Raw genomic sequence first — 26,817 nt, forward strand, 5'->3', positions numbered from 1 at the left:
TACAGAGGCGCAGGTATCGGGGCACAGAGGCACAGGTATCGGGGCACAGAGGCGCAGGTATCGGGGTACAGAGGCGCAGGTATCGGGGCACAGAGGCGCAGGTATCGGGGTAAAGAGGCGCAGGTATCGGGGTACAGAGGCACAGGTATCGGGGTACAGAGGCACAGGTATCGGGGTACAGAGGCACAGGTATCGGGGTACAGAGGCACAGGTATCGGGGCACAGAGGCACAGGTATCGGGGCACAGAGGCACAGGTATCGGGGCACAGAGGCACAGGTATCGGGGCACAGAGGCACAGGTATCGGGGTACAGAGGCACAGGTATCGGGGTACAGAGGCACAGGTATCGGGGCACAGAGGCACAGGTATCGGGGCACAGAGGCACAGGTATCGGGGCACAGAGGCACAGGTATCGGGGCACAGAGGCACAGGTATCGGGGCACAGAGGCACAGGTATCGGGGTACAGAGGCACAGGTATCGGGGTACAGAGGCCACCTTGCCTTACTATACACACCGCCCCTGTACAACCTGCAGCTCTTGCCTTTCGCTTCGTTAGTCGCCTCGTTAATTTTCACTGTTTTGCCAACAGCGGCGCCGGCGAATGCAATCAGCAATGTGGCGCCAACACCCAGCGACGTGACTGGTTACTCTAATTGGGCCTCGTTATGTGCCCGGGGGGGGGGCTGCGTAATCCTGGGTCTCAGCCATCTCACTGGGATATGCCCCCCTCTGCCCTGGGGCAGATCTACTAACACTGGGAAGTCCCCCGGGGGGGCAGCAGGGGCTGTAGGTTCTAGATTTTTAGTAAACTGCAGGAAAATGTGATAAATCTGGTTGTTAGGGTCTGGGAGCGGCAGGGGGGGTATTAGGGGCAGGGGGGTATTAGGAGTATCAGGGGTTGTGGAATGAATGGGTTGGGAAGGGGGCGGGGCTTTGATGAGTGTGGGTGTGGTTGGATTTTTATTATGATGAAGCGGGTCAGGGGTGTGGCCATGTGTCTATGGGTAAAGTTAAAGTAAATATCTGCCCCCCGGGGGTAATTCCACCCTGGGGTATTATTCCCTGCAGACATTTCCGTCAGCCTCCTGGCCGTGGTGGTGAGTTTCTGCGGCCTGGCCCTGCTGGTCGTCTCCCTCTTCGTCTTCTGGAAGCTATGCCGGCCATGTTGGCGGAACAAGCCCCTCCCCGGCGCCAACCACGTGGCACCGCCCCCTCCCTGCGTGCCCAGTGCCCCCCCCGAGGTGCCCGACGACAAGAAGGAGATCAAGCAGAACGGGCGCCAGTCGGTGAGACTCCAGGAGGCGGCCATGAAAATCAGCCACACGTCCCCCGATATCCCGGCCGAGGTGCAGAGCGCCCTGAAAGAGCATCTAATGCGACACGCGCGCATCCAGCGCCAGATAACCGAGCCCACCTCCTCCTCCCGGTAAGTGCCCCCCCTTATATATACTGCCCCCCCTTATATATACTGCCCCCCTTAACTGCCCCCCCCCCAGTGTAACCAATCCCAACTGGGCCAGCCTTTCCCCATAACTGAGCCCATTCCCTTTATCAGCTTAGTCGCTCTTCCCTGTACTTTCTCTATTTCATTACTGCCCCCCCTTATATATTTATATATAGTGACCCCCCCTTAACTGCCCCCCCCCAGTGTAACCAATCCCAACTGGGCCAGCCTTTCCCCATAACTGAGCCCATTCCCTTTATCAGCTTAGTCGCTCTTCCCTGTACTTTCTCTATTTCATTACTGCCCCCCCTTATATATTATATATAGTGACCCCCCCCCCCCTTAACTGCCCCCCCCCCCCAGTGTAACCAATCCCAACTGGGCCAGCCTTTCCCCATAACTGAGCCCATTCCCTTTATCAGCTTAGTCGCTCTTCCCTGTACTTTCTCTATTCATTACTGCCCCCCCTTATATATTTATATATAGTGACCCCCCCTTAACTGCCCCTTCCCCAGTGTAACCAATCCCAACTGGGCCAGCCTTTCCCCATAACTGAGCCCATTCCCTTTATCAGCTTAGTCGCTCTTCCCTGTACTTTCTCTATTTCATTACTGCCCCCCCTTATATATTTATATATAGTGACCCCCCTTAACTGCCCCTTCCCCAGTGTAACCAATCCCAACTGGGCCAGCCTTTCCCCATAACTGAGCCCATTCCCTTTATCAGCTTAGTCGCTCTTCCCTGTACTTTCTCTATTTCATTACTGCCCCCCTTATATATTTATATATAGTGACCCCCCCCCTTAACTGCCCCCCCCCCCCCAGTGTAACCAATCCCAACTGGGCCAGCCTTTCCCCATAACTGAGCCCATTCCCTTTATCAGCTTAGTCGCTCTTCCCTGTACTTTCTCTATTTCATTACTGCCCCCCTTATATATTTATATATAGTGACCCCCCCCCCTTAACTGCCCCCCCCCCCAGTGTAACCAATCCCAACTGGGCCAGGCCTTTCCCCATAACTGAGCCCATTCCCTTTATCAGCTTAGTCGCTCTTCCCTGTACTTTCTCTATTTCATTACTGCCCCCCCCTTATATATTTATATATAGTGACCCCCCCTTAACTGCCCCCCCCCCCCCCAGTGTAACCAATCCCAACTGGGCCAGCCTTTCCCCATAACTGAGCCCATTCCCTTTATCAGCTTAGTCGCTCTTCCCTGTACTTTCTCTATTTCATTACTGCCCCCCCCCTTATATATTTATATATAGTGACCCCCCCTTAACTGCCCCCCCCCCCCCAGTGTAACCAATCCCAACTGGGCCAGCCTTTCCCCATAACTGAGCCCATTCCCTTTTATCAGCTTAGTCGCTCTTCCCTGTACTTTCTCTATTTCATTACTGCCCCCCTTATATATTTATATATAGTGACCCCCCCTTAACTGCCCCCCCCCCCCCAGTGTAACCAATCCCAACTGGGCCAGCCTTTCCCCATAACTGAGCCCATTCCCTTTATCAGCTTAGTCGCTCTTCCCTGTACTTTCTCTATTTCATTACTGCCCCCCCCTTATATATTTATATATAGTGACCCCCCCTTAACTGCCCCCCCCCCCCCAGTGTAACCAATCCCAACTGGGCCAGCCTTTCCCCATAACTGAGCCCATTCCCTTTATCAGCTTAGTCGCTCTTCCCTGTACTTTCTCTATTTCATTACTGCCCCCCTTATATATTTATATATAGTGACCCCCCCTTAACTGCCCCCCCCCCCCCCCAGTGTAACCAATCCCAACTGGGCCAGCCTTTCCCCATAACTGAGCCCATTCCCTTTATCAGCTTAGTCGCTCTTCCCTGTACTTTCTCTATTTCATTACTGCCCCCCCCCTTATATATTTATATATAGTGACCCCCCCTTAACTGCCCCTTCCCCAGTGTAACCAATCCCAACTGGGCCAGCCTTTCCCCATAACTGAGCCCATTCCCTTTATCAGCTTAGTCGCTCTTCCCTGTACTTTCTCTATTTCATTACTGCCCCCCCTTATATATTTATATATAGTGACCCCCCCTTAACTGCCCCCCCCCCCCCAGTGTAACCAATCCCAACTGGGCCAGCCTTTCCCCATAACTGAGCCCATTCCCTTTATCAGCTTAGTCGCTCTTCCCTGTACTTTCTCTATTTCATTACTGCCCCCCCCCTTATATATTTATATATAGTGACCCCCCCCTTAACTGCCCCCCCCCCCCCAGTGTAACCAATCCCAACTGGGCCAGCCTTTCCCCATAACTGAGCCCATTCCCTTTATCAGCTTAGTCGCTCTTCCCTGTACTTTCTCTATTTCATTACTGCCCCCCCCCTTATATATTTATATATAGTGACCCCCCCTTAACTGCCCCCCCCCCCCCAGTGTAACCAATCCCAACTGGGCCAGCCTTTCCCCATAACTGAGCCCATTCCCTTTATCAGCTTAGTCGCTCTTCCCTGTACTTTCTCTATTTCATTACTGCCCCCCCTTATATATTTATATATAGTGACCCCCCCCTTAACTGCCCCCCCCCCCCCCAGTGTAACCAATCCCAACTGGGCCAGCCTTTCCCCATAACTGAGCCCATTCCCTTTATCAGCTTAGTCGCTCTTCCCTGTACTTTCTCTATTTCATTACTGCCCCCCCTTATATATTTATATATAGTGACCCCCCCTTAACTGCCCCTTCCCCAGTGTAACCAATCCCAACTGGGCCAGCCTTTCCCCATAACTGAGCCCAGACACATTGGGCTCAGGAATAACCCGTTGGGCCATTGATCCTCATGGTGGTTAATTCCATTGTCACGAAAGGACAAGTAACGAGTCAGTAATTAGAGGATCGTTAGCGTCGCTGTTGGATCGTGACTCAGTAGCACAAGGTACCGTGTAATTAAGAAGATGGCGGTTCCGCGTGCAGCTGGGGGTTAGAGCGCATGTAGCGCGGGTTACAGTGAGTGACACGTTGGCAGGTTCCATACAATGGCGCCGGGGCAGCTGTGCCAGGGGGGGGCCGGGGGGCCGGGGGGCCGGGGGGGGGCTGACATGGAACAGGAGGGATGAACCTAAACACATAGCAAAGCCATTCAGGGTTTGGAACAGAATGTTCTTTAGCTCAGTTTGGAGCAATTATTCTGAAAATTAAAGGGTAACTAAACTGCTGGGAGTGCGAAGGGTATCTGCATAGAGTGACATCTCCTGGCCAATCCCATCTACTCACACACATACTGATGGGCTCTCATTGGTCAGTTTGGAACTTTTAATCTTGTCTGCAGCATGATTGGCTAATAAGGACAAGATGGGGACAGTAGGGCAAGATGGGGACAGTAGGACAAGATGGAGACAGTAGGGCAAGATGGGGACAGTAGGGTAAGATGGCGACAGTAGGGCAAGATGGGGACAGTAGGGTAAGATGGGGACAGTAGGGCAAGATGGAGACAGTAGGGCAAGATGGGGACAGTAGGGTAAGATGGGGACAGTAGGGTAAGATGGAGACAGTAGGGCAAGATGGAGACAGTAGGGCAAGATGGGGACAGTAGGGCAAGATGGAGACAGTAGGGCAAGATGGGGACAGTAGGGTAAGATGGGGACAGTAGGGCAAGATGGAGACAGTAGGGCAAGATGGGGACAGTAGGGTAAGATGGGACAGTAGGGCAAGATGGGGACAGTAGGACAAGATGGGGACAGTAGGGCAAGATGGGGACAGTAGGACAAGATGGGGACAGTAGGGTAAGATGGAGACAGTAAGACAAGATGGGGACAGTAGGGCAAGATGGGGACAGTAGGACAAGATGGGGACAGTAGGGCAAGATGGAGACAGTAGGGCAAGATGGGGACAGTAGGACAAGATGGGGACAGTAGGGCAAGATGGAGACAGTAGGGCAAGATGGGGACAGTAGGGCAAGATGGGGACAGTAGGGTAAGATGGGGACAGTAGGGCAAGATGGGGACAGTAGGACAAGATGGGGACAGTAGGGTAAGATGGAGACAGTAAGACAAGATGGGGACAGTAGGGCAAGATGGGGACAGTAGGACAAGATGGGGACAGTAGGGCAAGATGGAGACAGTAGGACAAGATGGAGACAGTAGGGCAAGATGGGGACAGTAGGGTAAGATGGGGACAGTAGGGTAAGATGGGGGACAGTAGGGCAAGATGGAGACAGTAGGGCAAGATGGGGACAGTAGGGTAAGATGGGACAGTAAGGGTAAGATGGGGACAGTAGGGCAAGATGGGGACAGTAGGGCAAGATGGGGACAGTAGGGAAAGATGGGGACAGTAGGGCAAGATGGGGACAGTAGGGCAAGATGGGGACAGTAAGGTAAGATGGGGACAGTAGGGCAAGATGGGGACAGTAGGACAAGATGGGGACAGTAGGGTAAGATGGGGACAGTAGGGCAAGATGGGGACAGTAGGGTAAGATGGGGACAGTAGGGCAAGATGGGGACAGTAGGGTAAGATGGGGACAGTAGGGCAAGATGGGGACAGTAGGACAAGATGAGGACAGTAGGACAAGATGGAGACAGTAGGGCAAGATGGAGACAGTAGGACAAGATGGGGACAGTAGGACAAGATGGAGACAGTAGGGCAAGATGGAGACAGTAGGACAAGATGGAGACAGTAGCAAGATGGGGACAGTAGGGCAAATGGAGACAGTAGGACAAGATGGAGACAGTAGGACAAGATGGGGACAGTAGGACAGATGGAGACAGTAGGACAAGATGGGGACAGTAGGGCAAGATGGGGACAGTAAGGGCTAGATGGAGACAGTAGGGCAAGATGGAGACAGTAAGGGCAAGATGGGGGACAGTAGGGGCAAGATGGGGACAGTAGGACAAGATGGGGACAGTAGGGCAAGATGGAGACAGTAGGGGCAAGATGGAGACGGCAGCGCAAGATGGAGACATTAGGACAAGATGGAGACAGTAGGACAAGATGGGGACAGTAGGGCAAGATGGAGACAGTAGGACAGATGGAGACAGTAGGACAAGATGGGGACAGTAGGACAAGATGGGGACAGTAGGGCAAGATGGAGACAGTAGGAACAAGATGGGGACAGTAGGACAAGATGGGGACAGTAGGGCAAGATGGAGACAGTAGGGCAAGATGGGGACAGTAGGGCAAGATGGAGACAGTAGAGCAAGATGGGGACAGTAGGGCAAGATGGAGACAGTAGGGCAAGATGGAGAATAGGGCAAGATGGGGACAGTAGGCAAGATGGAGAAGTAAGGGCAAGATGGAGACAGTAGGAGAAGATGAGACAGTAGGGCAAGATGGAGACAGTAGGGCAAGATGGAGACAGTAGGACAAGATGGAGACAGTAGGGCAAGATGGAGACAGTAGGGCAAGATGGAGAACAGTAGGACAAGATGGAGACAGTAGGGCAAGATGGGGACAGTAGGGCAAGATGGAGACAGTAGGACAAGATGGAGACAGTAGGACAAGATGGGGACAGTAGGACAAGATGGAGACAGTAGGACAAGATGGGGACAGTAGGGCAAGATGGGGACAGTCAGGGCTAGATGGAGACAGTAGGGCAAGATGGAGACAGTAGGGCAAGATGGGGACAGTAGGGCAAGATGGGGACAGTAGGACAAGATGGGGACAGTAGGGCAAGATGGAGACAGTAGGGCAAGATGGAAGACGGCAGCGCAAGATGGAGACATTAGGACAAGATGGGGACAGTAGGACAAGATGGGGACAGTAGGACAAGATGGGGACAGTAGGGCAAGATGGAGACAGTAGGGCAAGATGGGGACAGTAGGGCAAGATGGAGACAGTAGAGCAAGATGGGGGACAGTAGGGCAAGATGGAGACAGTAGGGCAAGATGGAGACAGTAGGCAAGATGGGGACAGTAGGGCAAGATGGAGACAGTAGGGCAAAGATGGAGACAGTAGGACAAGATGGAGACAGTAGGGCAAGATGGAGACAGTAGGGCAAGATGGAGACAGTAGGACAAGATGGAGACAGTAGGACAAGATGGAGACAGTAGGACAAGATGGAGACAGTAGGACAAGATGGAGACAGTAGGGCAAGATAGGGACAGTAGGACAAGATGGAGACAGTAGGACAAGATGGAGACAGTAGGACAAGATGGAGACAGTAGGGCAAGATGGAGACAGTAGGACAAGATGGAGGACAGTAGGACAAGATGGAGACAGTAGGGCAAGATGGAGACAGTAGGACAAGATGGGGACAGTGAGGCAAGATGGAGACAGTAGGGCAAGATGGGGACAGTGAGGCAAGATGGGGACAGTACGACAAGATGGGGACAGTGAGGCAAGATGGAGACAGTAGGGCAAGATGGAGACAGTAGGACAAGATGGGGACAGTAGAGCAAGATGGAGACAGTAGGGCAAGATGGGGACAGTGAGGCAAGATGGGGACAGTAGGACAAGATGGGGACAGTGAGGCAAGATGGAGACAGTAGGACAAGATGGGGACAGTAGGGCAAGATGGGGACAGTAGGGCAAGATGGAGACAGTAGGACAAGATGGGGACAGTAGGGCAAGATGGGGACAGTAGGGCAAGATGGGGACAGTAGGGCAAGATGGGGACAGTAGGGCAAGATGGAGACAGTAGGGCAAGATGGGGACAGTAGGGCAAGATGGGGACAGTAGGGCAAGATGGAGACAGTAGGGCAAGATGGAGACAGTAGGGCAGTAGAATGAGACTGCTGTACATATATTATTTGTAGTCCCACAAAGACTGTTTTGCCCCCCGGCTCTGTCAGTGCCCACTCACAGCCAAGTTATGGGGGGGCAGAGTTGGTGCCAGCGATTCGGCCCAAGATGGCGGGAGCCGCGGGACAGGGGACCAATGGCAGCGAGAGGGGGTTTATGGGAAGTAATTACTGGAAAGCGCTGGAAGTTCAGACGAAAAAAAAATAATTTATGAAACATCGAGCGATTGCTTTATGGTAATTAGACAGGCGAGAGAACAAGACTAATTAACTGTGAGAGTAATGAGACCCAGCGACCTTACTATACACTAAATATAGAATTCCTTGAGATACTTCCCTGGCGTCTCCACTGCCCGCGCTCAGAAACCCGTTCTGTAACATTCCCATCGGCAGGATTGGCTGCAGCACTCACCTTCCTGATTCTGTAGCACACTCCGCCCCTTCCTGCAGGGGGTGGGGCTGACTTCCTGAGTTTTGGAAAAGAAACATTTTTCAATCAGTAATAAATCTATAAATACAAATATACAGAGAAGGAATGTTCTGGGCACACAATAAGCTGTACCCCCATACTGTACTGTCTAAGGGAAACACTATGGCACCTCCTACCCATATGTATAAATACAAATATACAGAGAAGGAATGTTCTGGGCACACAATAAGCTGTACCCCCATACTGTACTGTCTAAGGGAAACACTATGGCACCCCCTACCCATATGTATAAATACAAATATACAGAGAGGGAATGTTCTGGGCACACAATAAGCTGTACCCCCATACTGTACTGTCTAAGGGAAACACTATGGCACCTCCTACCCATATGTATAAATACAAATATACAGAGAAGGAATGTTCTGGGCACACAATAAGCTGTACCCCCATACTGTACTGTCTAAGGGAAACACTATGGCACCCCCTACCCATATGTATAAATACAAATATACAGAGAAGGAATGTTCTGGGCACACAATAAGCTGTACCCCCATACTGTACTGTCTAAGGGAAACACTATGGCACCCCCTACCCATATGTATAAATACAAATATACAGAGAGGGAATGTTCTGGGCACACAATAAGCTGTACCCCCATACTGTACTGTCTAAGGGAAACACTATGGCACCCCCTACCCATATGTATAAATACAAATATACAGAGAAGGAATGTTCTGGGCACACAATAACCTATGGTTTGCATTGCCTATACAGACACAACTCGTTTCGGAGGCACCTACCTCGACAGATGCAAGTGTCCAGCGTTGACTTCAGCATTGGGGTGGAGCCATTACAGAGGGGGGAGACCACCACGAGCATTGGCCGAATTAAGCCGGAGCTTTACAAGCAGAAATCGGTGGACTCGGAGGATAACAAGAAGGAGGACGTTAAGACCTGTGGGAAACTGAACTTCAGCCTCCAGTTTGACTATGAGAACGAACTCCTTGTGGTCAAGATCGTGAAAGCCTTGGACCTTCCGGCCAAAGATCTCTGTGGCACCTCCGACCCCTACGTCAAGATCTATCTCCTACCGGACAGGAAGAAGAAGTTCCAGACTCGGGTGCACAGGAAGACCCTCAACCCAATATTTGAGGAGACCTTTCAGTTCCCCGTGGCCTACGACCAGCTCAGCAACCGCAAGTTGCATTTCAGCGTCTACGACTTCGACCGGTTCTCCCGGCACGACATGATCGGGGAAGTCATTCTGGATAATTTGTTTGAAGCCTCCGACCTGTCCAGGGAAGCCACGGTGTGGAAGGACATCCACTGTGCAACCAGCGTAAGTACAGCGCCCCCTGTAGGGCAAGGGTAGCTCTCTGATAGGGTCACAACCTTATGATGGTTCTTGCCCTTCATGGGGTCAACAGGGATGTCAGGCTTTTCCTGAACCGCCATGTTTTTCTGGATTTTTAACTGCTTTCTGGTTGCTAGGGCTTACATACCCTAGCAACCAGGCCACCATATGGAGTGACAAAAGGAGACAGTAAGGCAAGGTGGAGTCAGCAGGACAAGATGGGGACAGTAGGGCAAGATGGGGACAGTAGGGCAAGAGGGAGACAGTAGGGCAAAATGGGGACAGTAGAGCAAGATGGGGACAGTAGGGCAAGATGGAGACAGTAGGGCAAGATGGAGACAGTAGGGCAAGATGGAGACAGTAGGGCAAGATGGAGACAGTAGGGCAAGATGGGGACAGTAGGGCAAGATGGGGACAGTAGGGTAAGATGGAGACAGTAGGGCAAGATGGGGACAGTAGGGTAAGATGGAGACAGTAGGGCAAGATGGGGACAGTAGGGCAAGATGGAGACAGTAGTGCAAGATGGAGACAGTAGGGCAGATGAGAATAGGGCAGATGGAGACAGTAGGGCAAGATGGGGACAGTAGGGCAAGATGGGGACAGTAGGACAAGATGGAGACAGTAGGGACAAGATGGAGACAGTAGGGCAAGATGGAGACAGTAGGGCAAGATGGGGACAGTAGGACAAGATGGGGACAGTAGGACAAGATGGGGACAGTAGGACAAGATGGAGACAGTAGGACAGATGGGGACAGTAGGACAAGATGGAGACAGTAGGACAAGATGGAGACAGTATGACAAGATGGAGACAGTAGGGCAAGATGGAGACAGTAGGACAAGATGGAGACAGTAGGACAAGATGGGGACAGTAGGACAAGATGGAGACAGTAGGGCAAGATGGGGACAGTAGGACAAGATGGAGACAGTAGGACAAGATGGAGACAGTAGGACAAGATGGGGACAGTAGGACAAGATGGAGACAGTAGGACAAGATGGAGACAGTAGGACAAGATGGAGACAGTAGGGGCAAGATGGAGACAGTAGGACAAGATGGAGACAGTAGGACAAGATGGGGACAGTAGGACAAAGATGGGAGACAGTAGGACAAGATGGAGACAGTAGGGCAAGATGGGGACAGTAGGACAAGATGGAGACAGTAGGACAAGATGGAGACAGTAGGGCAAGATGGGGACAGGAGGACAAGATGGAGACAGTAGGGCCAGATGGGGACAGCAGGACAAGATGGGGACAGTAGGACAAGATGGAGACAGTAGGGCAAGATGGGGACAGTAGGACAAGATGGAGACAGTAGGACAAGATGGAGACAGTAGGGCAAGATGGGGACAGGAGGACAAGATGGAGACAGTAGGGCAAGATGGGGACAGTAGGACAAGATGGAGACAGTAGGGCAAGATGGGGACAGTAGGACAAGATGGAGACAGTAGGACAAGATGGAGACAGTAGGGCAAGATGGGGACAGTAGGGCAAGATGGGGACAGTAGGGCAAGATGGGGACAGTAGGGCAAGATGGGGACAGTAGGACAAGATGGAGACAGTAGGAACAATGATGGAGACAGTAGGGCAAGGTGGGGACAGTAGGGCAAGATGGGGACAGTAGGACAAGATGGAGACCAGTCAAGGGCAAGATGGGGACAGTAGGGCAAGATGGGAGACAGTAGGGCAAGATGGGGACTAGTAGGGCAAGATGGGACAGTAGGACAAGATGGAGACAGTAGGGCAAGATGGAGAACAGTAGGACAAGATGGAGACAGTAGGGCAAGATGGGGACAGTAGGGCAAGATGGGGACAGTAGGACAAGATGGAGACAGTAGGGCAAGATGGGGACAGTAGGGCAAGATGGGGACAGTAGGGCAAGATGGGGACAGTAGGGCAAGATGGGGACAGTAGGACAAGATGGAGACAGTAGGGCAAGATGGAGACAGTAGGGCAAGATGGGGACAGTAGGACAAGATGGAGACAGTAGACAAGATGGAGACAGTAGGACAAGATGGAGACAGTAGGGCAAGATGGAGACAGTAGGGCAAGATGGAGACAGTAGGGCAAGATGGGGACAGTAGGGCAAGATGGGAGACAGTAGGGCAAGATGGGAGACAGTAGGACAAGATGGAGACAGTAGGGCAAGATGGAGACAGTAGGGCAAGATGGGGGCAGTAGGGCAAGATGGGGACAGTAGGGCAAGATGGAGACAGTAGGGCAAGATGGGGACAGTAGGGCAAGATGGATACAGTGGCGCAAGATGAGGACAGTAGGGCAAGATGGAGACAGTAGGACAATATGGGGACAGTAGGACAAGATGGGGACAGTAGGACAAAGATGGAGACAGTAGGGCAAGATGGAGACAGTAGGGCAAGATGGAGACAGTAGGGCAAGATGGGGACAGTAGGGCAAGATGGAGACAGTAGGACAAGATGGAGACAGTAGGGCAAAGATGGAGACAGTAGGGCAAGAATGGGAGACAGTAGGGCAAGATGGGGACAGTAGGGCAAGATGGGGACAGTAGACAAGATGGAGACAGTAGGGCAAGATGGGGACAGTAGGACAAGATGGAGACAGTAGGACAAGATGGAGACAGTAGGGCAAGATGGGGACAGTAGGGCAAGATGGGGACAGTAGGGCAAGATGGGGACAGTAGGGCAAGATGGAGACAGTAGGACAAGATGGGGACAGTAGGGCAAGATGGGGACAGTAGGGCAAGATGGGGACAGTAAATGGATACGGATAAACCCCAAATCCTCAGGATTCGGGCAAAGAGAAGAATTTTTAACTTCCGTGTTTATTTGCAAATAAAGTCACATGATTTTGAGGATTCAGTTCGGCCAGAGTTATAGATTTGCCTGCATCCAAATCCTGCTGATTATGGGGGGTATAATCCTGGCATCACTATCAGAGGGGGTGAGGGGGAGAGCGAGTTCTTACAGACCCAGTGGTGCAAATGGCAGAACCTGAGATTCCTGACTCTTCTCTATTATCCGAGGGTGAAGCAGGCGCCGTAGGGCTCGCATTGTACGACTGCAACAATTGGCCCTAGAGCCGTAACCCGTAGCAACCAATCAGCTATCGACTGTCTCTTGTTGGTAAACTCTTATTATTAATTGCCTCTCCAGATGGCTCCGATCCCTGGCAACCGCAGGGCTAGCGATTAGTATCCTCCTGTTACATTAAAGGGGATATAAACCCAACATAATGCTGAGTGTGTGGGGTAAGGCAAGGGGGTGTCGGGGTATGGGGGTTAGTGTGTAGGGTAAGGCAAGGGGGTGTCGGGGTATGGGGGTTAGTGTGTAGGGTAAGGAGGGGGTGTCGGGGTAATGGGGGTTAGTGTGTAGGGTAAGGAGGGGGTGTCGGGGTATGGGGGTTAGTGTGTAGGGTAAGGCAAGGGGGTGTCGGGGTATGGGGGTTAGTGTGTAGGGTAAGGAGGGGGGTGTCGGGGTATGGGGGTTAGTGTGTAGGGTAAGGCAAGGGGGTGTCGGGGTATGGGGGTTAGTGTGTAGGGTAAGGAGGGGGTGTCGGGGTTGGGGGTTAGTGTGTAGGGTAAGGCAAGGGGGTGTCGGGTATCGGGGTTAGTGTGTAGGGTAAGGCAAGGGGGTGTCGGGGTATGGGGTTTAGTGTGTAGGGTAAGGCAAGGGGGTGTCGGGGTATGGGGGTTAGTGTGTAGGTAAGGCAAGGGGGTGTCGGGGGTAAAATGGGGTTAGTGGTAGGGTAAGGCAAGGGGGTGTCGGGGTATGGGGGTTAGTGTGTAGGGTAAGGCAAGGGGGTGTCGGGTATGGGGGTTAGTGTGTAGGGTAAGGCAAGGGGGGTGTCGGGGTATGGGGTTAGTGTGTAGGCTAAGGCAAGGGGGTGTCGGGGTATGGGGGTTAGTGTGTAGGCTAAGGCAAGGGGGTGTCGGGGTATGGGGGTTAGTGTGTAGGCTAAGGCAGGGGGTGTCGGGGTATGGGGGTTAGTGCGTAGGGTAAGGCAAGGGGGTGTCGGGGTATGGGGTTAGTGTAGGGTAAAGGCAAGGGGGTGTCGGGGTATGGGGGGTTTAGTGCGTAGGGTAAGGCAAGGGGGTGTCGGGGTATGGGGGTTAGTGTGTAGGGTAAGGCAAGGGGTGTCGGGGTACTGGGGGTTAGTGTGTAGGGTAAGGCAAGGGGGTGTCGGGGTATCGGGGGTTAGTGTGTAGGGTAAGGCAAGGGGGTGTCGGGGTATGGGGGTTAGTGTGTAGGGTAAGGCAAGGGGGTGTCGGGGTATGGGGGTTAGTGTGTAGGGTAAGGCAAGGGGGTGTCGGGGTATGGGGTTTAGTGCGTAGGGTAAGGCAAGGGGGTGTCGGGGTATGGGGGTTGTGTGTAGGGTAAGGAGGGGGTGTCGGGGTATGGGGGTTAGTGTGTAGGGTAAGGCAAGGGGGTGTCGGGGTATGGGGGTTAGTGTGTGGGTAAGGAGGGGTGTGCGGGGTATGGGGGTTAGTGCGTAGGGTAAGGCACAGGGGGTGTCGGGGTATGGGGGTTAGTGTCGCTAGGGTGTAGTGGGGTAAGGCAAGGGGGTGTCGGGGGTATGGGGGTTAGTGTGTAGGGTAAGGCAAGGGGGTGTCGGGGTATGGGGTTAGTGTGTAGGGTAAGGCGGGGGTGTCGGGGTATGGGGGTTAGTGTGTAGGGTAAGGCAAGGGGGTGTCGGGGTATGGGGGTTAGTGTGTAGGGTAAGGCAAGGGGGTGTCGGGGTATGGGGGTTAGTGTGTAGGGTAAGGCAAGGGGGTGTCGGGGTATGGGGGTTAGTGTGTAAGGGTTACCAGGGGTCACGGGGTGTCGGGGCGTATCGGGGGTTAGTGATAGTGGCCAGTAAGGCAGGGGGTTGACTACAAGCAGGGATATGGGGTTAGTGTGTAGGGTAAGGCAAGGGGGTGTCGGGGTATGGGGGTTAGTGTGTAGGGAAGGCACGGGGAGTGTCGGGGTATGGGGGTTAGTGTGTAGGGTAAGGCAAGGGGGTGTCGGGTATGGGGGTTAGTGTGTAGGGTAAGGCAAGGGGGTGTCGGGGTATGGGGGTTAGTGTGTAGGGTAAGGCCAGGGGGTGTCCAGGGATAAATGGGGTTAGATGGGTTGTAGGTAGGAAGGGGGTGTCGGGGTATGGGGGTTAGTGTGTAGGGTAAGGCAAGGGGGTGTCGGGTATGGGGTTAGTGTGTAGGGTAAGGCAAGGGGGTGTCGGGGTATGGGGGTTAGTGTGTAGGGTAAGGCACGGGGTTGTCGGTATGGGGTTTAGTGTGTAGGGTAAGGCAAGGGAGTGCTCGAGAGCATAGGCGGGGTTAGTGGTGCAGGGTAGGCACAGGGGGTGTCGGGTATGGATTGGATTAGTGGTGTATGGGTAAGGCAAGGGGGTGCTCGGGGTATGGGGTTAGTGTGTAGTGGTAAGGCAGAGAGAGATATTATAGTTAGAGAGAGATATAATTATAATAAGGGGTTAGTGTGTAGGAGTATAGGCAAGGGTGGTGTCGGGGTATGGGGGTTAGGCGTAGGGTAAAGGAAGGGGGTGTCGGGGTACCCTGGGGCCGTCCATAAGTAAGCGTAAGGAGTAGGCACAAGGGGGTGTCCGGGGATCCCTGGGGGATTAGTGCTGTGGGTACAAGACATGGAGGAGTGTCGGGGTAATGGGGGTATAAGTAGTGTAGGGTAAGGCAAGGGGGTGTCGGGGTATGGGGGTTTAGTGGTGTAGGGTAGGCAAGGGGGTGTCGGGGTATGGCGCGAGCGTCTTCAGCTCGTCGCTACGGCAGCATCAGGCAGGGGGATGATCGGGTATCACGACGGCGCATCACTGCTGTGTGGGTAACGAGAGAGGGGGTGATACGGGGTCTAGGGGATTAGTGATGTAGGGATAACCGCGCCACCGCGCGCGACGCCTGTCGGGGTATGGGGGTTAGTGTGTAGGGTAAGGCAAGGGGGTGTCGGGGTATGGGGGTTAGTGCGTAGGGTAAGGCAAGGGGGTGTCGGGGTATGCGGGTTAGTGGACTGTAGGGTAAGGCAAGGGGTGTCGGGTATGGGGGTTAGTGCGCAGAGTAAACCGGCAAGGGGGTGTCCGGGGTATGGGGGGTTTAGTGTGTAGGGTAAGCAAGGGGTGCTACGGGGTATGGGGGTTAGTGTGTAGGGTAAGGCATAGGGGGTGTCGGGGTATGGGGGTTAGTGTGTAGGGTAAGGCAGGGGGCTGTCGGGGTATGGGGGCGCTTCTAGCTTAGTGTGTAGGGTAAGGCAAGGGGGTGTCGGGGTAATGGGGTTAGTGTGTAGGGTAAGGCAAGGGGGTGTCGGGCGGTATGGGGGTTAGTGTGAAGGGTAAGGCAAGGGGGTGTCGGGGTATGGGGGTTAGTGTGTAGGGTAAGGCAAGGGGGTGTCGGGGTATGGGTTAGTGTGTAGGGTAAGGCAAGGGGGTGTCGGGGTATGGGGGTTAGTGTGTAGGGTAAGGCAAGGGGGTGTCGGGGTATGGGGGTTAGTGCGTAGGGTAAGGCAAGGGGGGTCGGGGTATGGGGGTTAGTGTGTAGGGTAAGGCAAGGGGGTGTCGGGGTATGGGGGTTAGTGCGTAGGGTAGGCAGGGGGGTGTCGGGGTAATGGGGGTTAGTGTGTAGGGTAAGGCAAGGGGGTGTCGGGGTTGGTTACAGACTATTTATGTAGCCGCTGACTTGATGTTTTTACCCCCACGTGGGAGCGGCAGGATTTTCACCCCCGGGTGTTTATTTGATAATGAGGAGGAAACCGGTAATTAGAATCCAATCATCAGAGCGGGGAGGGAATTCCTGCCGGACTCACTGGGTTTGTTCTGTTCAACTAGATCCGACCCGAAGGTTCCGTGGGGAACAGCACTTCCTTCTGCTCCTTAATTACCCCCCTCCCCCCCCCCACTCCAGCGCAGTAATGAGATTGTCACATCCTGCTGCGGCCAATCAGCTGCCTGGGAATGTTCTAATGCTCTGATTGGCTACAGGTTGGTCTGGCCCTGGGAATGTTCTAATGCTCTGATTGGCTACAGGTTGGTCTGGCCCTGGGAATGTTCTAATGCTCTGATTGGCTACAGGTTGGTCTGGCCCTGGAATGTTCTAATGCTCTGATTGGCTACAGGTTGGTCTGGCCCTGGATATGTTCTAATGCTCTGATTGGCTACAGGTGGGTCTGGCCCTGGGAATGTTCTAATGCTCTGATTGGCTACAGGTCGGTCTGGCCTGGGAATGTTCTAATGCTCTGATTGGCTACAGGTTGGTCTGGCCCTGGGAATGTTCTAATGCTCTGATTGGCTACAGGTTGGTCTGGCCCTGGGAATGTTCTAATGCTCTGATTGGCTACAGGTTGGTCTGGCCCTGGGAATGTTCTAATGCTCTGATTGGCTACAGGTTGGTCTGGCCCTGGGAATGTTCCAATGCTCTGATTGGCTACAGGTTGGTCTGGCCCTGGGAATGTTCTAATGCTCTGATTGGCTACAGGTTGGTCTGGCCCTGGGAATGTTCTAATGCTCTGATTGGCTACAGGTTGGTCTGGCCCTGGGAATGTTCTATGCTCTGATTGGCTACAGGTTGGTCTGGCCCTGGGAATGTTCTAATGCTCTGATTGGCTACAGGTTGGTCTGGCCCTGGGAATGTTCTAATGCTCTGATTGGCTACAGGTTGGTCTGGCCCGGGAATGTTCCAATGCTCTGATTGGCTACAGGTTGGTCTGGCCCTGGGAATGTTCCAATGCTCTGATTGGCTACAGGTTGGTCTGGCCGCTGGAATGTTCCAATGCTCTGATTGGCTACAGGTTGGTCTGGCCCTGGGAATGTTCCAATGCTCTGATTGGCTACAGGTTGGTCTGGCCCTGGGAATGTTCTAATGCTCTGATTGGCTACAGGTTGGTCTGGCCCTGGGAATGTTCTAATGCTCTGATTGGCTACAGGTTGGTCTGGCCCTGGGAATGTTCTAATGCTCTGATTGGCTACAGGTTGGTCTGGCCCTGGGAATGTTCTAATGCTCTGATTGGCTACAGGTTGGTCTGGCCCCCTGGGAATGTTCTAATGCTCTGATTGGCTACAGGTCGGTCTGGCCCTGGGAATGTTCTAATGGTCTGATTGGCTACAGGTCGGTCTGGCCCTGGGAATGTTCCAATGCTCTGATTGGCTACAGGTTGGTCTGGCCCTGGGAATGTTCCAATGCTCTTATTGGCTACAGGTTGGTGAGAAGAAGGAATGAATGGATATTGGGGAGTTGTATCAGGAGTCAGAACCAGCAGTGCAGGGAAGGGAAAGGGACAGACACAGTGACAGTTACACATAACTATAAACCCAGTGAGAATGAGGGATGAATGGGTATTGGGGAGTTGTATCAGGAGTCAGAACCAGCAGTGCAGGGAAGGGAAAGGGACAGACAACAGTGACAGTTACACATAACTATAAACCCAGTGAGAATGAGGAATGAATGGGTATTGGGGAGTTGTATCAGGAGTCAGAACCAGCAGTGCAGGGAAGGGAAAGGGACAGACACAGTGACAGTTACACATAACTATAAACCCAGTGAGAATGAGGGATGAATGGATATTGGGGAGTTGTATCAGGAGTCAGAACCAGCAGTGCAGGGAAGGGAAAGGGACAGACAACAGTGACAGTTACACATAACTATAAACCCAGTGAGAATGAGGAATGAATGGGTATTGGGGAGTTGTATCAGGAGTCAGAACCAGCAGTGCAGGGAAGGGAAAGGGACAGACACAGTGACAGTTACACATAACTATAAACCCAGTGAGAATGAGGGATGAATGGGTATTGGGGAGTTGTATCAGGAGTCAGAACCAGCAGTGCAGGGAAGGGAAAGGGACAGACACAGTGACAGTTACACATAACTATAAACCCAGTGAGAATGAGGGATGAATGGATATTGGGGAGTTGTATCAGGAGTCAGAACCAGCAGTGCAGGGAAGGGAAAGGGACAGACACAGTGACAGTTACACATAACTATAAACCCAGTGAGAATGAGGAATGAATGGATATTGGGGAGTTGTATCAGGAGTCAGAACCAGCAGTGCAGAGAAGGGAAAGGGACAGACACAGTGACAGTTACACATAACTATAAACCCAGTGAGAATGAGGGATGAATGGGTATTGGGGAGTTGTATCAGGAGTCAGAACCAGCAGTGCAGGGAAGGGAAAGGGACAGACACAGTGACAGTTACACATAACTATAAACCCAGTGAGAATGAGGAATGAATGGGTATTGGGGAGTAGAATAGAATGATATTTCCTTATTGCCTTCCTCTGGATCAACTAGTAGTTAGGCAGGTTATATATAGGCATTATGGTTGAACTTGATGGACGTATGTCTTTTTTCAACCCAACTTACTATGTTACTATGTTACTATGTTATACACAATAATTATATATTTGGGTTTACTTCTCCTTGAAGCCAGAGACAATAATGCCCCCACCATACGTCTCTCTGTTCCTGAAATGCTGAGAGAAATGCGGGCGTCGCGACTGCGGAACCTTTGTATCTCCATAGAGAAGATGCAGATAAGTGATTGCAGGAGCTCCCAGTAATACTAATTACGCCTCGGGCCCCCGGGGGGGGGACTGACAAATGCCAAGACCATTACTGATTGTGGGAAACGCTCTCCGGAAAGTTCATCCTTGAACACAAATCTCCGCCGCTCTCCCGGCAGATCCATCTCTCACCGACACGGGGAAAGGGCGGCCAAGGAAATTGGCAGGATTCGGGGGGCAGCTTAAACTCTCGGTGGTGTCTCTTTTAGTGACTGCTGGGGCCGTGGGCGTGGCTTGTGTGGAGCAGGGGAGGAGTCTGGATTTATATTTGTTATTTTAGTCTATTAATCCTTCAAACATATCTAACCGGCCTCTATAGCCCAAGTCTTCCCATCATCTTCGACCTATTTAGCCCCAACTCTCTTAAATCCCGAGTGTTACTGTCCTACCCTTCAGTCTTCTACATGTGGTCCTCTACCCCTTACCCCCAAACATGGCTCCTTCTCTACTACCTCCAAACATGGCTCCTTCTCCACTACCCCCAAACATGGCTCCTTCTCCACTACCTCCACACATGACTCCTTCTCCACTACCCCCAAACATGGCTCATCCTCCACTACCCCCAAACATGGCTCCTTCTCCACTACCTCCAAACATGGCTCCTTCTCCCCTACCTCCAAACATGGCTCCTTCTCCACTACCTCCAAACATGGCTCCTTCTCCACTACCCCCAAACATGGCTCCTTCTCCACTACCCCCAAACATGGCTCCTTCTCCACTACCCCCAAACATGGCTCCTCCTCCACTACCTCCAAACATGGCTCCTTCTCCCCTACCTCCAAACATGGCTCCTTCTCCACTACCTCCAAACATGGCTCCTTCTCCACTACCCCCAAACATGGCTCCTTCTCCACTACCTCCAAACATGGCTCCTTCTCCACTACCCCCAAACATGGCTCCTTCTCCACTACCTCCAAACATGGCTCCTTCTCCACTACCCCCAAACATGGCTCCTTCTCCACTACCCCCAAACATGGTTCCTTCTCCCACTACCCCCAACATGGCTCCTCCTCCACTTACCTCCAAACATGGCTTCCTTCTCCCCTACCTCCAAACATGGCTCCTTCTCCACTACCCCCAAACATGGCTCCTTTTCCACTACCTCCAAAGATGGCTCCTTCTCCACTACCCCAAACATGGCTCCTTCTCCACTACCTCCAAACATGGCTCCTTCTCCACTACCTCCAAACATGGCTCCTTCTCCACTACCCCCAAACATGGCTCCTCCTCCACTACCTCCAAACATGGCTTCTTCTCCCCTACCTCCAAACATGGCTCCTTCTCCACTACCTCCAAACATGGCTCCTTCTCCACTACCCCCAAACATGGCTCCTTCTCCACTACCCCCAAACATGGCTCCTCCTCCACTACCCCCAAACATGGCTCCTCCTCCACTACCTCCAAACATGGCTCCTTCTCCACTACCTCCAAACATGGCTCCTTCTCCACTACCTCCAAACATGGCTCCTTCTCCACTACCTCCAAACATGGCTCCTTCTCCACTACCCCCAAACATGGCTCCTCCTCCACTACCCCCAACATGGCTCCTCCTCCACTACCTCCAAACTGGCTCCTTCTCCACTACTCCAAACATGGCTCCTCCTCCACTACCTCCAACATGGCTCCTCCTCCACTACCTCCAAACATGGCTTCTTCTCCCCTACCTCCAAACATGGCTCCTTCTCCACTACCTCCAAACATGGCTCCTCCTCCACTACCTCCAAACATGGCTTCTTCTCCCCTACCTCCAAACATGGCTCCTTCTCCACTACCCCCAAACATGGCTCCTCCTCCACTACCTCCAAACATGGCTCCTCCTCCACTACCTCCAAACATGGCTTCTTCTCCCCTACCTCCAAACATGGCTCCTTCTCCACTACCTCCAAACATGGCTCCTTCTCCACTACCCCCAAACATGGCTCCTTCTCCACTACCCCCAAACATGGCTCCTCCTCCACTACCTCCAAACATGGCTCCTCCTCCACTACCTCCAAACATGGCTCCTTCTCCACTACCCCCAAACATGGCTCCTTCTCCACTACCTCCAAACATGGCTCCTTTCCCTACTCCAAGATGGCCTTCCACTACCTCCAACATGGCTCCTCCTCCACTACCTCCAAACATGGCTCCTTCTCCCCTGCCTCCCAAACATGGCTCCTTCTCCACTACCTCCAAAAATGGCTCCTTCTCCACTGCCTCCAAACAGGGCCCCTTCTCCACTACCTCCAAAACATGGCTTTCTTCTCCACTACCTCCAAACATGGCTCCTTCTCTCACTACCCCCAAACATGGCTCCTTCTCCACTTACCTCAAACATGGCTCTTCTCCCTACCTCCAAACATGGCTCCTTCTCCACTACCTCCAAACATGGCTCCGTCTTCCACTACCCCCAAACATGGCTCCTTCTCCACTAACCCCAAACATGGCTCCTCTCCACTACCTCCAAACATGGCTCCTTCTCCCCTACCTCCAAACATGGCTCCTTCTCCACTACCTCCAAACATGGCTCCTTCTCCACTACCCCCAAACATGGCTCCTCCTCCACTACCTCCAAACATGGCTCCTTCTCCCCTACCTCCAAAGATGGCTCCTTCTCCACTACCTCCAAACATGGCTCCTTCTCCACTGCCTCCAAACAGGGCCTCTCCACTACCTCCAAAACATGGCTCCTTCTCCACTACCCCAAACATGGCTCCTTCTCCACTACCTCCAAACATGGCTCCTTCTCCACTACCTCCAAAGATGGCTCCTTCTCCACTGCCTCCAAACAGGGCCCCTTCTCCACTACCTCCAAACATGGCTCCTTCTCCACTACCCCCAAACATGGCTCCTTCTCCACTACCTCCAAACATGGCTCCTTCTCCACTACCTCCAAAGATGGCTCCTTCTCCACTACCTCCAAACATGGCTCCTTCTCCACTGCCTCCAAACATGGCTCCTTCTCCACTACCCCCAAACATGGCTCCTTCTCCACTACCTCCAAACATGGCTCCTTCTCCACTACCTCCAAACATGGCTCCTTCTCCACTACCTCCAAACATGGCTCCTTCTCCACTACCTCCAAACATGGCTCCTCCTCCACTACCTCCAAACATGCACTTTACCAATCCCTCAGGTGTTTCCACCTCAGCCCTTCGTCATTCCCTCCACCCATCAACCACCCAGTATTGGTAACTGCCTCTGCCTCTTTAGGTCTTCAGAAGACCCCTAATCCACCCCTAAACATTCTAACTAGCTCCCCTCTTTATTTTAATAACATATGCTTCTTCTCCTTCAACTGACATCTTCCCTTCAGGTCTTCTGTTCTCCACCCTTTCTGGACTCTGACCTCTAACATTTACTATGGGGGGCACCTAAGCCTCAATAATTTGTGTGTAATGGACCTCTCGTTACAGTTCTTCTGTTCTACACACTCAACTGATGCTTCTGGTCTCTAGTCGAAACCTTTTAAAGTTCTCTTCCATCCCTCCAACACAACTAACTGGCCTTTCCTCCTGAGAGCACTTCTAAAGTCAAACTTTTCTCCTTACCCTTTAGCCACTACCCAAAATATCTAAGAAGCCTCCTCCTTCAACTCTTCCCATGACCTCTTCTTTCAATATGTCTAACTTGCTTGTCCTCAACAAGGTCTTCCCAAGTCTTCAACAAGGTCTTCCTATTTCCAACACATAATATAGCTTTTCTCGCTCTGTACATCTAACTTCTCAGTCCTTCACACTCAATTGGTCCTCCTGGCCTCTAGTCCAGACCTTATCTTGCTGTCTTCCATCCCACCCACATAATTAACTCTATTTTGCAAGCGTCTACATATCTAACTTGCTTGTCCTCCTAAATCCTTCATCAAGGTCTTCCCATTTCCAGCACATAATATAGCTTTTCTCGCTCTGTACATCTAACTTCTCAGTTCTTCTGTCCTTCACACTCAATTGGTCCTCCTGACCTCTAGTCCAGATCTTATCTTGCTGTCTTGCAGTCTTCCATCCCACCAACATAATTAACTCTATTTTATAAGAGTCTACATATCTAACTTGCTTGTCCTCCTAAAGTCTACATCAAGGTCTTCCCATTTCCAGCACATAATATATCAAATTCAAATCAGGGCCCCCAAAACCTTAGTAAATTGACCTTCTCTACCAAGATATATTGAAATTGCTCATTTCTTTTAGGCCCCCTACACTCCAGGGCAACGGCTTCCTCTCTAGTTATGGCCCTGGCTTCTCCTGCTCCATACATCTAACTGACTTTTCATCTAACTCCTTTACCCCCTCCTGATGTACATCTTAATCCTTTCCCTTCAAGTCCAGACTAGACGATGACATGCTACCTTAGATGGATTAGTTGGTTATGCTTAACCTTTAGACTAATCCCAGACAGGAACACTCTAACCCCCCCCCCACTCCCCTTGCCTCCTGTCATTGGTAAGAATGAATTTTTGAGTTTTTGAGGCATAGTTGCCCTTTAATCTTCCTTTCTCTGGTTTCTGCTTCCCACAAACGCATGTTTCTTGTGCAAATCCCTGGAATTTTCCGGCTTACACATAAAGTCCAGTCCCTGAGCTGAACCTAAGCTTCTCGGCGCTCCCAGATCCGCGCTAATCTGCTCCTATTGGGTTTATATTATCACTGGGAATTCTGATGGGCTTTAGGGCTAAAACCCATTTTATTTTACTTAATTGAATGTACCCCGAGTCGGCCGGTGTAGGGGGCGGAGCCTACGTCTGCAAAATGTGCCGCGGTGTCTGGGGTGAGCGACAGATTCCTCAGCACTCAGGGATGACAGTTGGTATTAGCACCGGGGTAATTATCCTCCTCTTAATGGCAGAAACTGCCAGTAGTGACAAGGTGCCACATTACTCTCTGCCTTTCTATCCAAATCATTATTTTCCCTCCAGCTTTTTTTATATAAAGTTCCCTGTGGGGAACGAGAACAATGGAGTTTCAGCTTCATATCCCTGTAAAAATAGATTGTAAAAATATATATATTATATATCATAGTATATATATATATAGTAATTCAGTAGGAATTGTGTGCCCAGAACATTCCTTCTCTGTATATCTGTATTTATACATATGGGTAGGGGGTGCCATAGTGTTTCCCTTAGACAGTACAGTATGGGGGTACAGCTTATTGTGTGCCCAGAACATTCCCTCTCTGTATATTTGTATTTATACATATGGGTAGGGGGTGCCATAGTGTTTCCCTTAGACAGTACAGTATGGGGGTACAGCTTATTGTGTGCCCAGAACATTCCTTCTCTGTATATTTGTATTTATACATATGGGTAGGGGGTGCCATAGTGTTTCCCTTAGACAGTACAGTATGGGGGTACAGCTTATTGTGTGCCCAGAACATTCCTTCTCTGTATATTTGTATTTATACATATGGGTAGGGGGTGCCATAGTGTTTCCCTTAGACAGTACAGTATGGGGGTACAGCTTATTGTGTGCCCAGAACATTCCCTCTCTGTATATTTGTATTTATACATATGGGTAGGGGGTGCCATAGTGTTTCCCTTAGACAGTACAGTATGGGGGTGGGGCTTATTGTGTGCCCAGAACATTCCTTCTCTGTATATTTGTATTTATACATATGGGTAGGGGGTGCCATAGTGTTTCCCTTAGACAGTACAGTATGGGGGTACAGCTTATTGTGTGCCCAGAACATTCCCTCTCTGTATATTTGTATTTATACATATGGGTAGGGGGTGCCATAGTGTTTCCCTTAGACAGTACAGTATGGGGGTACAGCTTATTGTGTGCCCAGAGCATTCCCTCTCTGTATATTTGTATTTATACATATGGGTAGGGGGTGCCATAGTGTTTCCCTTAGACAGTACAGTATGGGGGTACAGCTTATTGTGTGCCCAGAACATTCCTTCTCTGTATATTTGTATTTATACATATGGGTAGGAGGTGCCATAGTGTTTCCCTTAGGCAGTACAGTATGAGGGTACAGCTTATTGTGTGCCCAGAACATTCCCTCTCTGTATATTTGTATTTATACATATGGGTAGGGGGTGCCATAGTGTTTCCCTTAGACAGTACAGTATGGGGGTACAGCTTATTGTGTGCCCAGAACATTCCTTCTCTGTATATTTGTATTTATACATATGGGTAGGGGGTGCCATAGTGTTTCCCTTAGACAGTACAGTATGGGGGTACAGCTTATTGTGTGCCCAGAACATTCCTTCTCTGTAGAACAAACTGTCAGAGCAGTGTTTACCTGGGCATTTAGGACTGACCTTTCCACTAACTGTCATCTGTGCTGTTTCCTACCAGGAGAGTGTGGACCTGGGAGAGATTATGTATTCGCTGTGCTATCTGCCTACGGCCGGGAGAATGACATTAACAGTTATCAAGTGCAGGAATCTCAAGGCCATGGATATCACTGGCTCCTCTGGTAAGTCTGTAATGGGAAAATAACAGCATTTTGTTCGGGGCCAATAGTCATCTCTGGGCCAACGATTGGTTAATCCCCCCGATCTTATCGGTTATTAGTAAGTACAGTCACGTCTGTGTCCGACTCCTGAACTGATACACAGACTGGAAAAGAACTTGTATATAACTGATTGGATCTGTAATGGGGGTATATCTGTGCCTATATATTATACAGTTACATTATGTGCATATATGATATGGGGGTTACACTGTGACAGTGGGGGGGGGGGCTGGGGGAAAGATGGGGGGTATATCTGTGCCTATATATTATACAGTTACATTATGTGCATATATGATATGGGGGGTTACACTGTGACAGTGGGGGGGGGGGGGGGGGGGGGGAAAGATGGGGGGTATATCTGTGCCTATATATTATACAGTTACATTATGTGCATATATGATATGGGGGTTACACTGTGACAGTGGGGGGGTGGGGCTGGGGGAAAGATGGGGGGTATATCTGTGCCTATATATTATACAGTTACATTATGTGCATATATGATATGGGGGTTACACTGTGACAGTGGGGGGGGGGGCTGGGGGAAAGATGGGGGGTATATCTGTGCCTATATATTATACAGTTACATTATGTGCATATATGATATGGGGGTTACACTGTGACAGTGGGGGGGGGGGGGGGGGGGGGGGGAAAGATGGGGGGTATATCTGTGCCTATATATTATACAGTTACATTATGTGCATATATGATATGGGGGTTACACTGTGACAGTGGGGGGGGGGGGGGGGGCTGGGGGAAAGATGGGGGGTATATCTGTGCCTATATATTATACAGTTACATTATGTGCATATATGATATGGGGGTTACACTGTGACAGTGGGGGGGGGCTGGGGGAAAGATGGGGGGTATATCTGTGCCTATATATTATACAGTTACATTATGTGCATATATGATATGGGGGTTACACTGTGACA

The 26,817-nt window shown here is 51.5% G+C and overlaps 2 protein-coding genes across 2 annotated transcripts in view; one reads left to right on the forward strand and one right to left on the reverse strand.

Annotated features, from left to right (window-relative positions):
- The window catches only part of stk38l (serine/threonine kinase 38 like), a gene marked incomplete at its 3' end in the record, with an annotated part of 387,778 nt that overhangs the window by 143,448 nt on the left and 217,513 nt on the right, over positions 1-26,817 (reverse strand).
- The window catches only part of syt10 (synaptotagmin 10), a 43,495-nt gene that overhangs the window by 7,727 nt on the left and 8,951 nt on the right, over positions 1-26,817 (forward strand). The window contains exons 2-4 of the mRNA XM_031898467.1: positions 1,070-1,427; positions 9,340-9,904; positions 25,726-25,846. Of these exons, the coding sequence (XP_031754327.1) occupies positions 1,070-1,427; positions 9,340-9,904; positions 25,726-25,846 (1,044 nt within the window). The remainder of the gene's footprint in view (positions 1-1,069; positions 1,428-9,339; positions 9,905-25,725; positions 25,847-26,817) is intronic.

Source organism: Xenopus tropicalis, chromosome 3 (genome assembly GCF_000004195.4).
Source record: "Xenopus tropicalis strain Nigerian chromosome 3, UCB_Xtro_10.0, whole genome shotgun sequence".
NCBI lineage: Eukaryota > Metazoa > Chordata > Amphibia > Anura > Pipidae > Xenopus > Xenopus tropicalis.